The 17,928-nt window shown below is 37.3% G+C and overlaps 3 protein-coding genes across 4 annotated transcripts in view; 2 read left to right on the forward strand and 1 right to left on the reverse strand.

Annotated features, from left to right (window-relative positions):
• The window catches only part of LOC133531521 (ommochrome-binding protein-like), a 302,438-nt gene that overhangs the window by 189,800 nt on the left and 94,710 nt on the right, over positions 1 to 17,928 (forward strand). The gene's annotated exons all lie outside the window — the stretch shown is intronic.
• Positions 167 to 7,303, forward strand: LOC133531750 (uncharacterized). 2 transcript variants are annotated; one of them, XM_061870133.1, is made up of 6 exons: positions 167 to 320; positions 506 to 727; positions 2,487 to 2,852; positions 3,330 to 3,422; positions 4,390 to 4,755; positions 6,684 to 7,303. In XM_061870133.1, the coding sequence occupies exons 1-6, from the start codon at positions 266 to 268 to the stop codon at positions 6,902 to 6,904; spliced, it is 1,323 nt and encodes a 440-aa protein (XP_061726117.1). In that variant the 5' UTR covers positions 167 to 265; the 3' UTR covers positions 6,905 to 7,303. The 2 variants fall into 2 exon arrangements, with proteins under 2 accessions (XP_061726117.1, XP_061726118.1); XM_061870134.1 differs by lacking the exon at positions 6,684 to 7,303 and adding an exon at positions 5,095 to 5,285.
• LOC133531522 (uncharacterized) lies at positions 14,559 to 17,579 on the reverse strand. The gene is made up of 3 exons (XM_061869793.1): positions 17,395 to 17,579; positions 16,894 to 17,205; positions 14,559 to 15,543 (listed from the first exon to the last, which is right to left on the reverse strand). The coding sequence occupies exons 1-3, from the start codon at positions 17,447 to 17,449 to the stop codon at positions 15,215 to 15,217; spliced, it is 696 nt and encodes a 231-aa protein (XP_061725777.1). The 5' UTR covers positions 17,450 to 17,579; the 3' UTR covers positions 14,559 to 15,214.

Raw genomic sequence — 17,928 nt, forward strand, 5'->3', positions numbered from 1 at the left:
ACAGATTAAACCATGATTAAACAACGAAAAAATACGATAAGGCCTCGTCAAACGGAACAATTAAATTGGCAATTTGATTTAGAACGCGAGTGTATATTCGCCAAGGACTTTATATTCGCATAACGTCATATCAACTGTCAGTTCAGTCATGTCATGTCATATCTCATATATATTGTGAGTTGAAGGTTATGTTATCTTGAAATTTTTATATTAATATTGTCTTTTATGTTATACTGGCTTACAATAAGTTAATAATTGGACCCCCATGTCGCAAGAGGTGGCACGCGTGAAGGAGGAGTCCGATACGATGGCAGATGCAGGTGGGTTTTACGATATTCACTCGTTTTGTATTTTAAGTGGTTTCATTTTCTTTGAAACAATCTGTTTGTAGGTTTAGGAATAAGATAAACTAATACCATTGACGACACTAAAACAAAAATTATGTATTTTTGCTTTTAAATTACTATTTCTTATCTCTGTTATAACATATTTAACATTGTTGTAGTTCCATCATGTGGAGTGGAGGAGCTCCACAGCAAAGACTTCAGTGAGCCAGCCGTGTTCTTGGATGTGCAGAATGGGCTCCTGAAACCACAGTATGTGGACATGCCCTTGTGTTTGGAAGTCGACACAAACAGTCAGTATGTTGAAAATATCAAGAACGAGCTTCTACTGGAGCCGGAATGTATTCAATATGTTAACACAGGCTTAACCAGGCCACCTAGGGGTATGTTTATTTTCTTCTTTCGTTATTGTAGGTTAAATTATACATGACCAGATGTGGTTTTTATTATTGGTAAAGTGTTGCAGCAAGCAACAAGGTTGTTGCAGCCTGAACTGATGAAAAACATAAGGTTGAATGATGCGCAGTTTGGTTTTCGTACCGGCCTATCGACCGAGTCCACGATACTTAGTCTCAAAACTATAGTTAACTATTATATCAGTAAACATACATCTGTGTATGCATGTTTTCTAGATTTGAGCCGTGCCTTCGACCTAGTAAATTACAAACTACTGTGGACTAAGCTCTTAGAATCAAACATGCCGGTAGACACGGTCAATGTCCTAAGGTATCGGTACGAAAACCAAACAAACAACGTGAAATGGGGTGACACCCTCTCTAACGATTATAGGCTAGAGTGTGGTGTACGTCTAGGGAGCATAACTTTACCGGACCTATTTTGCCTCTACTTCAATGGTCTGATTGAGGAGCTGAGAGGTACCAGGACGGGTTGCCATGTTGCTAATATATGCGTTAACAACCTGAGCTATGCCGTTGATATGGTGCTTCTCTGCCCCTCAAGCTAGGGTATCCAACAATTGCTTACTATTTGCGAAACATTCTCGAAACAGCATTATCTAAAATATAATATTTTAAAAACAGAAATGCTCGTTTTCAGATACGGCTAGGGTCCGGAGGTAGTTCCGCCAGTTTATTTGAATGGTTCGCCGGTTCGGGTCGTAACATCTTTCAAGTACTTAGGCCATTTTCTAACGGAGAACCTTCGCGACGACATGGACATGGAGCGAGAGCGCCGCGCGCTCGCGGTCCGCTGTAACATGCTGTCGCGAAGATTCTCCAAGTGCACCACGGACGTAAAAACTACTTTATTTAGGGAATTCTGCCAGTTTTATACATGCTCACTATGGTATAACTACACCAAACGCTCATATAACGTGCTCAGGGTTCAGTATAACGATGCGTTCAGAATACTCATGAAACAACCTCGCTACTGCAGTGCTAAGACCATGTTTGCTGATGCGGGAGTACCTGATTTTTATGCAATCAAGCGATAGCTTCGGTCTGGGTAAACGTATGGCAAAATTCGCAGAAAAATTATATTCTGGCGCTGTTTACTGTCAACCCGAGCAATAAGATCCTAAAGCACTGGACAGCCATACACCTGGACGAAAATGGTAAATAATATATGAATGTATATAACAAAGGATCTGTCTATAGCATTCGCTTCAATTTATGTTTAATTTTATGTTATTGTTTTATTTAATTGTATTGTATGAGTTTTTAAACTTGAAATAAAGAATTTTATTATTACTACGGAGTTGGAGGCCGCCCACTGTGCGACGGACTCGTCACTCGTAATTCAGTTTCGCGAACAGCTGTGTTTTTATGTTGCATATACAAGTCGACAGTTTAATATTTACCAGTCGCTTTTCGGTGAAGGAAAACATCGTGAGGAAACCGGACTAATCCCAATAAGGCCTAGTTTACCCTCTGGGTTGGAAGGTTAGATGGCAGTCGCTTTCGTAAAAACTAGTGCCTACGCCAAATCTTGGGATTAGTTGTCAAGCGGACCCCAGGCTCCCATGAGCCGTGGCAAAAAACCGGGACAACGCGAGGAAGAAGATATACAAGACGACAGTTTCGTTGGCAAATATAGCCAATTGAGTTTTCGTACTAAAATTGTTCATATCAACTTTTACGTTGCATTCGATTTTTATGTGTTTAACATTCGATTTTGTTACAGAGTTTAATCCCATTTTGACCGACTGCTGGGTCCGAATAGAACGCTGCGCGGCCGCAGAAAAAGCGCTCAAGAAACATTTGGCACAGTTATATGTCAAAGAAAATAGAAAGCACACACGAATGAGAGACGACGAAGACTTTTTATGCGCAAAGTGTAAACGGAACGAAAATTTCGAGTTCTGTCTACCGTGTAATACGAGCATGCGAGCTCTGATCCAGTTAAGGAAATTGCGTGGAAAACAACGTAAAAGAACATTTACTTGCAGAATATGTGGCGAAAAATTCCAAGAAATTAACCAATTGCATCAGCATAAATTTCTTATTCACGGAAATAATGAAATTCTTCAGAAGATGAAGAATCCAACAGGTAAATATAATATAGGAATTTTGAAGGCGCTATCGGGACACAAATACGTGCACTGTGAAACAGAAACATGTACTTGCGAAATATGTATATAATAGACTTCATTTATGTAAGCATGTTCCATCCTAGACTGCATCGGCACTTACCATCAGGTGAGATTGTGGTCAAATGCTTACCTTTTTCCAATAAATAAAAAATTTGTAAAGAGACTAAGTACACACAGTTAACTTTTCAGAAACTAAAAATTTAATAAAATAAATTTGTTTTCTGTGAGTTACGTTAACAGTGACATGAAAAATACATAGTAACATTTATATGTACAACAGCCATTTTTTTGGGTAAACAATACATTATAATAATCATATAATAAATAATTACCACATTATAACAAAGATGTATAGTCTGTATTGTATATGTATGGTCAATAATACATTAAAGTGAACTTTTTTCTGTAACAGATTCCTATATTAATATTTTCAGAGTTCTACAGCGCGTACTTGTCTAGTTTATATTCGGACAAGATCATTTGTGGAAGCACCTCCAACTGGCTAAACACTACTAAGATAAATACGGGTAAGTCTGACAGGCCTCCGCATTGGGGCTTGTTTACACGTTTATTTGTGTTTTTTTACTCGTTTACACATTTATTTGTGTCAAACGTATAAACTGGTCTTATTAAAATGTCATAATAAGTGCCGCGAAGTTGCTCGTTTGCTTGTACGGCTTTTTGTATTGTATGAAGTTACAGAAACCTCCATTATGCGTTGTCCGACACTCACTTGGCCGGTTTTTAGGGTTCCGTAGTCAACTAGGAACCCTTATAGTTTCGCCATGTCCGTCTATCTGTCTGTCCGAGGCTTTGCTCCGTGGTCGTTAGTGCTAGAAAGCTGAAATTTGGCATGGATATATAAATCAATAAAGCCGAGAAAGTCTATACAATAAAATATAAAAATTTAATTTTTTTTTGGGTCCTTCCCCTACACATAAAGTGGGGGTGAATTTTTTTTTTGCTTCAACCCTACTGTGTGGGATATCGTTGGAAAGGTCTCTCAAAACAAATAGGGGTCTTCAACAAACATTTTTTGATAAAGTGAATATATTCGGAGATAAACGCTCCGAAAGAAAATAAAAATGTGTCCCCCCCCTCTAACTTTTGAATCATAGGTCCAAAAAATATGAAAAAATCTTGGAAGTAGAGCTTAAAAAAGACATTAAACGAAAACTATAGCGGATATGATCAGTTTAGCTGTTTTTGAGTTATCGCAAAAAGTTTCCCCTTCATAGTAAAAAGACGTACATCCACAGTTCATCCCTTGGTAGTTCAATCTACTATACTTTAAGCTCCAGTTTAGCTTATTGTGACGGAGGAGTAACTACGGAAACCTACTCTGAGCATGGCCCGATATGCTCTTGGCCGGTTTTTCAATTAGGTATCGAAATCTATGAAAAAGTTGTTTGTACTTTTCGGGCCCTCTGATAAATCTCTAGTCGATAAGTGTAAACAATCTTACGTTTCATGTTGCCTTCGATTTCCTTTCAGAATACGAGACCGACACCAAAAAAGTACATATCGAGACCAAAAAAGTACAGACCAAGACCAAAAAAGTACAGACCAAGACCAAAAAAGTACAGCGGGCTAAAATTGGTGCCCCCGTAGTTAACCCAGGAAATATGATACCTATATCAAACCACAAACGTGAGAAACAATCTTATTGCTGCAAAATATGTAATAAACCTGGCAAACAACTATGTGGTGATTGTGAGACAGAAAAGGCCTTGAATCAATTAAGTAATTTGTATGTGTCTAAGGTTAGACTAGGAAACAATGAGTTTGTAGACAGGACACTATTAGGAATCGAGCGACCACCACGTTCGCGCAAAGGGAACCGTCAAATGAGCCGCAAAAGTGAGTAACGTCGTATTTTTATTACTGCAATTCTAAAAAGTAAAATTACAGTTTGATTACCCCAAATTATCCTTAGAGGTAAAAGGTTAGTTTCCACTAAGTTCTTTGGAGATTTTTATTCACCTTTTACCACTGGGACAACTCAGAAAAAAAATCCACTAGGTACCACCAGCGTTGGCGGTATCTACTGGGAATTATTTTTCCCACAAGAATATTGTACAGTCGAGTTCGTAAATATGTATACATTTTTTCACCTCAATGCAATGGATTAAGGTGTTTTTTTTTTATTATGCAAGGAATCCCAACATATATTAAAGATATATTTAACTTTTTAAATAGCATTACAGAGCCAATTATAGAAACTCGCAAATATAAACTATGTAAGTATGAGCTGTGGTATAGTACAGGTATATTTTTAGATATAGTCTGTCCTGTCACGGTCGCCATGAGGTAAGGGGTACTCAAGAGAAACAGGCGCACTTTAGAATTATCCGTAACCTACTGGTCATATAAACTATCTTCTTTCTCATAGCTACATACTATATTACACTAACAACAACTAACTAACTATACTACACCACAGAGCAATGAGTATTTAGAACATCTACAAATGTACGCCGAAGTGAAACAACTTATATTCGTAATTTGAATAACAATGGCTCGGACACAGATTAAGTTACAGATCACACTCCATAGCATATCAATATCACTGCTTGCAATATGTGATTTAGAAGCACCGATTGATGTGAAATAGTTTAGTTTTATTCTCATATACACAAGTTTCACATAGTAAAAAATATACATTTTAGCTTGCATTACTAGTCGTGTAATGATTATTACGGGCTGGAGCAAGCATCTCCTAATGGGAGGGCTAGGCTTTGCTTTCAAACCTAATGGGTATTGCATGGCAAGCCTACTGCCGGCCGTATTTATGAGATGCATCCAGACGACATTTCAAATCAAAATTAAAGTTGTGTCAAAATAATGAGCAACAGATTAAAATAGATATCATTACTCAACACCATCTTGATAAAAACTTTGGAAAGTCTTGGAAATCCTCTAACAAACTCAACAAAAGGTCCGGGCGCGGCAGCTCCAACAGCATTCTGAGCGTAGACTGCAACTGCATGCAGGCACTGTCTAGTTTATAGTGTTCATTATCTCTTAATACACCGTGTTTTTAGGGTTCCGTACCCAGAGGGTCAAACGGGACCCTATTACTGAGACTCCGTCCGTCCGTCTGTCACCAGGCTGTATCTCATGAATCGTGATAGTTAGCCAGTTGAAATTTCTATAGATTATGTATTTCTGATGCCGCTATAACAATAAATACTAAAAACAGAATAAACAAATATTTCTTTCCAATCTCGAGGTTCTCATCCAATCACCGAAGTTAAGCAACATCGGGCGGGGTCAGTACTTGGATGGGTGACCGTTTTTATAGATAATGGTACGGAACCCTTCCTGTGCGAGTCCGACTGGCACTTGGCCGGTTTTTTAGTGTTAGTTGTCTCTTTATATGTCGTACTAACAGTAGTAATAAGATTTTAATGTTTACTAACCATGTATCAGGGGCGGCGGCTCCATACAACTCGATTCCCACCAGCTTGCCTAAAATTTATTGCTACGCGCCCAAGGATACACCTAGCGCTCGCTTCACTTTTTACTTGAAAGGTACATAATGTTAAGTTAGGTTTTTTTTGTTCCGAGTTGCCTAGCCAGAATTTCCACGCGCCGCTACTGCCATGTATGAACCTTTAGTCTGATTTAAACGATTTTTTTAATATTATCATTTATTTATTTATATATCGCCATCTAATACCCACAACACAAGCCTATTGGGTTTAAAGTGGCCTCTGGGTCTAGGCCGAGCTGTGTAAATTTGTCTTATAATAGTTATAATTAAATAAAATACATATTTGTTTCAGAAAAACAAATGCTTACAACACGCGAATGCTTCGTTCGGCTGGAGCGCTGCGAGGCCGCGGAGAAAGCCTTACGACTCAAAATTGGCGTCAAATCTGAAATCGTTGCTGAAAATACAAAAACGATGCTATTCAATTTGACATCTGACAAGAGTGTAAAACAAATACACTTAATGCCAAATTCTGTAATACATGTGAAAGTGAATACGCACAAAAGTTATTAATTTCTATGCTTGTAAGACCAAAATAAAAACCGGTCAAGTGCGAGTTCGTTTTACTCGCGTGTTGGATTTGCCATTATGAAATCGCATTGTAACATTTTAAGGTACATTTTATTCAAACATTTAAAATACGGCATAATGTCGGTAGGCGAAGAAACGAGTAGATCATGCCATTTACCTGAACCAGGTATAAAAGGATGATGCTCGCTGGCGAGCGGTCACTTGTTGTGCTACCAGCGCCACGGACAGAGATAAGTACCTTAATCTGATTATTTATTTTGTACTGTATATTTAGATACATTTATTAATGAAAATGTGGCTTAGTGTTAGAAGTATAATATTATGATTATTGTTGTTTATTAAATACTTTTACTGCTATTAAAGTATGATTTTTAAATTATAGCTTATTTAGTTTAAATTACACCTTTTAGCCCATTTAACATGTGATTCTTGTATTGCCAATAAATAAGTATCTCTCATATGAACTAAATAGCTTGACTCGCATTTGCCTTGTAAATAATAATTATTTAAACTAAAAGTAAAACAATGGAAAATGACAATTGTCTTTTCTCTATTCAGTTCACGGTGTTGTTTTATTAGTATTGTTTATATTGTGTTGTTGTATATTTATTCTTTTTTAAAACAGTAATAAAAATCACTAGCTTTCAACAATGAGGCAGTTGTATTACCCTTTTTTTATCTTCATTTGTTATTTAGTTATGAGATCCCTTATAAATTCCTAATAGTAACATTTTAATATATATACAAAAATAACTCGCGCACCGATGGTTCCGTACAGTTTAAACTATCTCGTGTAAAAAGGTAAGGTAAGGTATAAAATAAAGGCCTTTACCAGCTGGTGTGGTGAAAAGTTTTTTTTTTGTTTACAGATTAAAATTGCAAGTTCCCTTTAAATTTTTAATCTCTGTCAGTAGGTATGTCTAAACCAAGTCACATAGTGGTAGCGTCGCAGACAAAAAGGCGTTTTTCACTAAGTTATTGCGGATTTTTTTTTCACTAGAATTGTCATTATATAACTATAATTTTGTATGACATTTTAGTCTCTTAATGCGGCTAAGAACACACCTTTAAAATCTGTCGGGTTTTACCAACCCACGGTGTATTTTATAGCCCTAATGTATATTAAACACTTTAACAGATTCCTTATGTTATAATAAGTGAATAATACATGACAATTATATAACTAAACGCATTATTCTTCATGATTCTTTTGCATACTTACTTTTTGGCGCAGCCGTCTGCGAGATGACGTCACAGCGAAGGCGCTTTTTGTGTGGATCGTTTTCACCTGCGGTGTGCGCGCCACATTTTATTTTACAATTTGGATGTTTCTAGGGTACGATAGATACCATATTTGCTAGAAATATTTAAATCTCTCGGGAAGTAGATTCGATTGCCATCTTTCTAACGATTCATGTATGAAGCTTATTTTTGTGAAATCACTAAATGTTAATAGGTTAGATATATAAAGTAGATAAAGATTATAAGTAAAGGAGATGTATTTATTTGTGTATATCTTAGTCATTCACTGTCAGGCGGCCATGACTGTAGGTAACTGAGTTTAAGATACGATGGAACTGTCGTTAAACAAATTGTTGAAATAAATAGCGTACTGTACTTTTTTTCTGTGGCGCCTCTATTAAGAGTAATAGACAATAGAATCTCAACTGTTTGAAAACTAAAGACTAACTTAGGTAAATAAGTGTGTTTCACACCAAACGTGCAGTGCCTATATTTGTTACCTAAATATAATAAATGTTATTTTGTTATATATTGTGTTATTTATTGAACGCTCACAATCTTCACAACCTTTCTAAACGTATTTAATAAAACTTACAAACGGAATATATTCAATATAATTAATTTAAATTACAACCCTACGTTTCGAACCCTTTACGAGGTTAGTAGTAAAGGGAGAAAAACGACGGGATGTGTTTAATTCACTAAGCCAAATAAACCGCAAGTAGTTACATAGTTAACCTAATGATTCACACTTGGTATTATACATACATATAATGATGTATGCATCAATATGTGTATGGTTATTTGTATTAAGTATATGTGTAAGTTTCCTAATATAAGTATATAGTTTATGTTCATAATCATATATAGTCTTGGTTACAAATTCATTTATTTCAAAAGACACTGCACCTACTTAATCTTTCTGGTTTAACCCATTCGTTGACTGGTACAGAATGCCTTAAGGCATTAACCGCCATTTGTACTTTCATGTATTGTGCAATAAAGATGACATAAATAAATAGTTTTATGTCAGATATTTTAACCATCGCGGTATAAGACGAAACTAATATTTCTTAACATAGTATTTTGACGTTTGTGTGCCACGCGTATATTAGTAGCGGCATTTCAACTGCCGTTAGGCATGCCGGAGCTTATTGAATTGATTTTCTTCTTGATACTTGTGGAAAAAGGGGCAGCTGCACCTGTCCGGGCACGGGAATTTTGCTATCCATGGAACCTAAATTTTCCTAGCACGGGAATAATGAATAGAATCAGGCGTTACTTTGTGGAAATTAATATTAATTACCTAATACAGAAATGTTACTTCGCTATTATTATTAAAGTTCGCCTTTGTACATACTTACTTACTGGCTCAGCGATCCAAAATGAGACTTGGCCTCCGACACAAGACAGCGCCACTTTTCTCGATCCTGGGCGACCTCTCGCCAATTGTCGACTCGAAGCTCGCGCAGATCCGCCTCCACCATGTCGCTCCCCTTTTTCGTTTTGTTTTGTTTCGAAGTGAGTGAGGTCGAGAGGGTGGCGCAGGTGCTGGGCATCCCTGCGTTTTCCTTGACTCCGTCCCAGGCGGTGTAATGTCTCTAGACATTGCACCATAGATCGTCTGAAATAGACGCTAAGGCCAGTAGTTATGTGCAATAGAGTGACATACATACATACATTACTTTGCTAATCCGCGAACGGATCCACGATTCTTTGGCGGAAAGTAATATTTGTGTATTAACTGGGAGTATTACTGCAATGTTCTGTCGTCAGAGTGCAGCACTAGCATCTTTCATAAACTATAGAGTAATTTAAACATACTGTGCCTTAAACTGTTAATTGATAAGTTTTCACAGATAATAAAATATGACATTGATGCATCAAGGCGGTTTGTTTACAAAGGGCCTACCGAGAAACGCGAACATCGTAATTTAGTTATCTGCCTCTTCATCGCTCGAATATGTAAGAGTGATAGAGAGGTTAGATAACGAAATTTCGATTTCTTTGTTTCGCGGTATACCCTCAGATTGTGATGGAATCTTGGTAGTGGCGCCCCCTACGCAGAATTTCGCGTAATATTCCCTATTAGCACGGGAATTGGTTTTATAAGCAAGGCTCGTACCTAATTAAACTATGGTTTATTATTAATTAATATTGAACTGTCGAAGGGACCTCATTCGACGCTTTATAGTACTGCTTTTACCTTAACTTACTAAAACAGGTAGTTTTACGGCTTCTTTCGTTCTGTCGAACGTTATAGGTACGATAGGATATAGGTACTTGCGGCCTTGATTGCGCCTAATTTGCGTGGTGGGTTGTCAGCACTACTCTTGCCAACCCAACTCTACCAAGAAGCCTAGCAGACCCTTGATGTTGATGCCAGGGCCGGATTTAGGGGAGGGCAACCGGGGCTACTGCCCCGGGCCTCCACAAAAGAGGGGCCCCCACAATAGAGAATACGGAAAATTTACCATTTTATTTGGAAAAAATTTGGGGCCAGGGGGCCTCCACTCCTTTATTGCCCGAGGCCTCCAGACCTCTAAATCCGGCATTGGATGTTGCCGACGACTTCTGGGAGAAGCCCCAGCGAGCCGAGGTATTATGTCCGGTACAGTCAACATCAATACATAATAGAGAATGAGACAACGCGCCTAAAGTATCTGATATTCCGGATAACTTTTCCAAATATGGACAAATCTCTATTTACGTTCAAAATTATACCTTTTTTTAGTTTTATTTGTTCTACATACAGAACCATCACTTTTTGTTAAGCTGTTACAGAATGGTTACATATTTTGACACCTTGTTGGATCCGCTATTTTTGATGCTGACTGTACTCTGTTATCCCGGGGCACTCGAGAATGCCGTGGGCGGCTGTCTCCTCTGCCTCCATGCACGCTCTGCAGCCCTGGGGCTGTCTGGAGCACGTAGAGTTAACAGGTGCTTGTTTAGCAGGCCAATTATAAGCCTGTTGCCTCTTGAGCTGTCTCAGCCTCCGAGACAGACCGGGGTTGATTGTCGGGAAGGCTTCCTTCGCGTGCCTATATGTGCCTAGGTTAGATTAGTACTGTTGATGTTTTACTTTGGTGTCATGTTGCAGCATGTTCCGGAGCCAGGCATAAGGCAGAGGTAGAATTGGCTCAGATCCAGCAACCTTCAGTTGCTGCATCGTTACCTCGCGAGTTGCTGTGTCCTTTAATCCACTGCAGAGCTACGCTGTTCGTTATACGAACGTATTTTCAAAATAAAATGCAAGGTTTGGGACAATAAAACTCAAAAAAAATATAAAGTTATTATTAGTAATATCACATTTACAAGTTCTTCACAGTTTGTTGAATTTAATGTTATAATTACAAATTATTCATCAATAGTAAATCGACACAAAGCATATTAATCCTAAACAATTATTAAAACAAAGTTCATTCAGCTCGTTGTCTACATTATTGCATTGTCTGTCTTTCTTTAGATTCTTAATCTCAACCTAAATTCAGAAAAATGGTTGGCAACCTGTTGGCAACTTACATCCACAGTCGTTAGTGTGGAGTGATCATATGAACATTGCAAGGTTGTAAAACTAGGTTTATGACCAGTTAGTCATGTCAGATTCAGTTACTCGGTTAAATTTCAAAATCACGTTTATGCATTAATGAGAATAACCTAATGAATGAGAGTAATAATTAATTTTAATAATTCACAGTCCTCGATTAACAATATTAACATAACACATTAATAATAGTAGGTATTTTGATTTTCACTAACCTACTCGTATAAAACAAAACAGATTTTTATAAAAATCATGATTACGAGTATTATTTAATATTTGTGGTATATTACAAAAAGCCTTAACTTTTTGTTTCATGCAGATATATTGAAGGACAACGGAATGTATTACAAACTGAAATAAATGTCATATACTAAGAAAAAGTGACCAAGGCCTCCAGTGCCCCAGGCTGGAATCGAACCAGCGTCCTCTGCTATCGCGGCAGGTGCCTGAGCCGCTCGGCCACCGGGGTCACGGCGGCATTGGTCAAATTTTTCCAAGTATATGCATTTCTTACTGAAGGCTTACGGCGCCCCCTAGCCATCCCTAAGGTAGAACAGTATGATTCGACCTTCTAACTTGATCGTCTCAAGTGATACCGAGTTAGCGAGATAGATGGCGCCGCCACCCCCGGTGGCCGAGTAGCTCAGGCACCTGCCGCGATAGCAGAGGACACTGGTTCGATTCCAGCCAGGGGCACTGGAGGCCTTGGTCACTTTTTTTAGTTTATGACATTTATTTCAGTTTATAATTTATATACTTAGTAGTGTTTGTGGGCGTTAAGCCGAATGTTTTATGTATTTCTTAATGGTTTTATGTTTATACTCTTTTATATACATTTAGCAATTTTATGTTTTTACAATTTTACAGTCAAATTAATTTTCCAAATTATTTATATCAGATCATTCTATGTTGTATCCAATGAATTTATTAATTAGCCTAATTAAGTCAGATACTTAATTGCTATCTATAGTCATTTTAATTGTTAATTATTATATCACGCATTTTACCTTTTAACCTATTTACATAAACTGATTTAACTTATTACAATTAATTAATTTATATAAACGATGAACTATGTACAATTAAATCAAAGATCAAATGTTAATGTTACATATTTTGTATGTTGAAGCGGACAAACAAATCCCTTCTTATTAGTAGATAATTTTAACAGCGAGCGCGCGCAACGACTGCATAACTGGGCTCACGGCCGACCGGTTCTCAGCCGGCCGCCCCTGCGCCCGCGCAGTGCTCCGCGAGCCACGCTCGACAGTCCATCAGCCGCCTTGACGCGAAGCGCATGTCGCTGCGCCGCGCAATTGCACTGCAATCGCGTTTCCGTGCATTTAGCTCGCGCTTTATAGTTTTTAAGTGCCTATCGCTTGCTATTTCTCCATCTGTATACTACGTAGTCGGATCTATTGCTTACGCATGTGTGTGCTCAAGATTAAAGCTGCAAAACTCATCTAGCTTGTTTGCTTTCTACACCCAGAGCTAGTACCTATCTCAAGTAAGTGAATAAAGTGGTGAAGTACTGCGTTACTACGCATCCCACATGTTTCTACTTGAAATAAAAACAAATTAAAATATTGCCTGAAAATAATTTATGTTTGTAAAAATGGTATTTAAAACTAAAATCTAAGTACGTCGCTCACGTCTATGGTGTGTATTAGTTAATGTTTCTTCTGACAATAAGAGTATTTAAATTGCTTTTGACATATTTCGCACCGACATGGTTTTTCATCAGTGTGCATTATTTTTTGTCTGTTTAGAGAACTCGCATTTTTGTATTGCCTTTTACATACTTCGCATTGATATTGTTTTTCGCAAGTGTGTACTTTATGATGTCTTTTAAAACAATATGAAGACCTAAACGTCTTTTTACACACTTCAGAGCAATACGGCCTGTAATCCGTGTGAACGCGTTCATGTGTCTTTAATTGTGAAAACCACGTAAACGCCTTTTGACATATGTTGCAGACATATGGTTTGCTAGTGATTTTGCTGCAATTAAAAAAAATAGATAGGCCTTTTCGTTCTTGCGACTTGATGTGTTCAATTAAATTGTTTTTGTTGAAATACCTCCCCGCAATCGCACACGTAGTTCATCTCCTGTTGCAGAGTGTCCGTGTGTTTCTGCCGGGTTGTAGTTTCATCTGCGATTACATAGGAACAAATTATTTATTAATTAATATAAATAATAAATCAACCTCAAAAAATATAGGTAGTTCTTTATTAGGGTTTCTGCTCGAGAATTCTCGAGGTAGTCCGTTTTCTATTGGGAATGCTTGTATGGAGGTACAATTTTGAGTACAACAATGCTATTTGGTACATATGTTATACACGTCCACCTTAGCCCCAAAAGCCCGGAAGCCAGGTTGAACTCCGCGACAGGTTGTCAAAGTAGAGCTCCCGGCGCTCACAAAAAAATTCTGACGGATTAGTATGGACCTTTGAGTCAAGTTTGGTGTCGTTATCAGGTAACTCGATGATGCCCAATTCATTCCCCATACCAGGTTTTTAGGGTTACATTGTTTTCGGACCCTACGGCCGAGTTCATTCCATGAAAGCTCGATCGGTTTAAGGTCTGGTGATTGCGGTGGTCAAATTGTTTTTTAATACACCTTCTTTTTTAGCTGTGTAGCCTCTACAGATCTTTGCCGTATGTTTGAAATAGTTGTTTTCTTGCAAAACAAATGGGTTACCGATCAAACGTGTTCCTGAAAATGAAACTAAAAATTGTGTTTGGTCTTGAACTCTTTGACGATAGTGTATTCCGTTTGAAAGTTTTACTAAATACGTTTAGAAAGGTTGTGAAGATTGTGAGCGTTCAATAAAAATAACACAATATATAACAAAATTGCATTTATTATATTTAGGTAACAAATTTTAGGCACTGCACGTTTTGTGTGAAACACACCTATTTATCTAAGTTAGTCTTTAGTTTTCAAATTTACTTGAGTTTCTATTGTCTATGAAACTATTGTATTATATTGTATCCGAATCTATTGTATTAGAGGCGCCTACATAAACTCCGTTACCTACCTACAGTCATATATGGTCGCCTGACAGTGACTGACTAAGATAATGATTATACATTAATAAATAAATAAACGGAGTAATTATCTTATCTTGATTAATTATCTACTTAAGGTGCCACATAGTGTGTGCTGGATGGAGGTCGTGATAGCGGACATGAAAGAGAACAATCTCACAACTGAGAGACCGAAGACCGGGCAAAGTGGAGAAAATTGAGTAGCGTATGTAACTCCTCTGGAGTTGCAGGTGTACATAGGCTACGGAGACTGCTTACCATCAGGCAGGCCGTATGCTTGTTTGCCACCGACGTAGTATAAAAAAAAAAAAGCAGAGCCTGGTGCTAGGCCGGGAAAACGCTAGGTTGAAGAAGAAGAAGGTGCCATATAGCGCCCTCAAATTCCGAAATTTCCTATTTAATATTTGACAGGAATATTCCTGTCGGATTCTTCATTTGAAGAATTAAATCATTAAATTATTCCATGATCAAAAAATTTATGCTGATACACAAGGTAACGTTGTTCGAATGTTTCGTAACATATGTCGCAAGTATATCGTTTTTCACGCAAATTCCTTAACTGATTAAGAGCTCGTATGCTCGTATTACATGCTTCACAGAACTCGAAATTTTCATTCCGTTTACACTCTTCGCAAAAAAAGTCTTCGTTGTCTCTCATTCGTGTATGCTTTCTATTTTCTTCAACATATAACTGTGCCAAATGTTTCTTGACCGCTTTTTCTACGGCCGCGCAGCGTTCTATTCGGACCCAGCAATCGGTCAAAATGGGATTAAATTTCTCTGTAACAAAATCAAATGAAATGTTTAATAATATAAAAAATAATTTTAGTAATAAAGCATAAATAATAGTACTACCATACAGAAATGACACTTCCTACAAAACCGAAGATTGACAGCGATTCAGGGAGGAATTATGCTGTTCTTTTCTAATGTATGGCACTATCCCTTGTATAGGGATGAAAACTCCGGAAAAAATCAATTGTTTTTTTCGGGAATTTTACCAAATTTCGTTTTTTTTCCTGTTTTATTCAGAAAAATTAAATACGTGCCACAAATATATATGCCGCTGATGACAGATGACAGTGTCAAATATATAAAATTCCAGAAATTAACACATTAGACGTGCAACCTTAACCTTCCTGTCAAATTTCCATTTAAATTCATATGGAAAAATACAGAAGTTTAGTATTTTTTATGTTACTTCGTAACCACAAGCATTTTAACTTTGATTTTTTTAGCAGATGTACATTAACCCTTTACCAGGCTAAGGGATATATATTTCCCACATGCGGCTCTTCAAACATGTGTTCTATTTTCGATGAGTAAGACTGATATTCGATTGTCATTTTTGAACTGTCAGCCTGGTAAAGGGTTAAACACCTGTCTCTATGATGCATGCTGACTCCCCCAATAGAAAATTATGGGTTGGTTCCATAATAAAAGTAGCTCAGTATTTCAGAATTTACACCTTGTATAGGAAAAATCAAATCTGAGTGGTATTTACGTGATGTTAAATAATATGAAGTACTTATATGATAACTGCTAGTTTAACATTTTGTAAGGTAACTAAAAACTTGTAACTATTCTATTTTTTTTTTTATCATGTTTAAAATATACTAGGACAGTTTAATATTTAAGGCGTATTTTTATCTTGACAACCAGTTTGGCCTAGTGGGTAGTGACCCTGCCTACGAAGCTGATGGTCCCGGGTTCAAATCCTGGTAAGGGCATTTGTTCGTGTGATGAGCATGGATATTTGTTCCTGAGTCATGGGTGTTTTCTATGTATTTAAGTATTTATAAATATTTATATATTATATATATCGTTGTCTAAGTACCCTCAACACAAGCCTTATTGAGCTTACTGTGGGACTTAGTCAATTTGCGTAATAATGTCCTATAAATATTTATTTATTATTTATCTATCAGGGTTGCCTAATGTAAGTATTTGGTTACTAATATAGGTACAGTAATATAAACACAAAGTATTAACGAAAACAATGTTGTTTCCATACTTTTGGCCCGTGCCGGAAACCTCAACCTTAACAAAAAAAAGACAATGGAAACTGCTTCTAATCTTGTATGATGTGAACTATAATAACAATAGAAGAAAATAAGGTTTGTAACATACCTGTAGGAAGCCTGGTTAAGCCTGTGTTAACATGTTGAATACATTCCGGCTCCAGTACAAGCTCATCCTTGATATTCTCAGCATACTGACTGACCGAGTCTGCTCCCAAACACAAGGGCATGTCCACACACTCCGGTTTCAGGAGCTCATTCTGCACATCCAAGTACACAGCTGGCTCATTGAAGTCTTTGCTGTGGAGCTCCACCACTGGTGGGACTGATGACTCAAAGTCTACATCCACAATAGCTGCTTCAATTGCTACATAGGGGACTTCCACACAATCTAGTTTTAATTCCTCCTCTTTAATGACAACTACAACAACATTAAATATGTTATAACAGAGATGAGAAATCGTAATTTCCAAGCAATAATAGATCATTTTTGTTTTTGTTTCGTCAATGGTATTAGTTTTTCTTATTCTTAAACCTACAAACAGATTGTTTCAAAGAAAATTAGACCACTAAAAGTACAAAACAAGTGAGTGAATGTAGTAAAATGGACCTGCATCTGCCATCGTATCGGACTCCTCCTTCACGCGTGCCGCCTCTAGCGACATGGTGGCCCAATTATTAACTTATCGTAAGCCAGTAAATAACATAAAAGGTAATATTAATATAAAATGTAAACGATAACATAACCTTCAACTCACAACACAATATGATATGACATGAATGACAGTTGATTGATATGACGTTGCACTGTGTTTAAAGCTAGTCCAGACGGCCTGATCAAATCACCGATTTGGTCAGAAAAGGAATTGCCGTCAATATCCAATTTTACCACCAATTTTAAATTTATGGTGATAGCTGAACGCTCTAAATTTTAATAAATGCCCCCACACCCTTGATAGTTGAATACTGCACGCCATTGCACGTATTTATAAATAAAGTTGTAAGGCCAGCCCAAACGGGTTGATCTATCTAAATAAATGATTTATCTATCAAATCGGTCGATTTGATCAGAAAGAAATTGGCCTCAATCTCCAATTTAATCACCGATTTTATCGTGACGGCAAATTGTAACATCTGGAGCTCT

The sequence above is a fragment of the Cydia pomonella genome, chromosome 25, assembly GCF_033807575.1.
Source record: "Cydia pomonella isolate Wapato2018A chromosome 25, ilCydPomo1, whole genome shotgun sequence".
In the NCBI taxonomy this organism is placed as follows: Eukaryota; Metazoa; Arthropoda; class Insecta; order Lepidoptera; family Tortricidae; genus Cydia; species Cydia pomonella.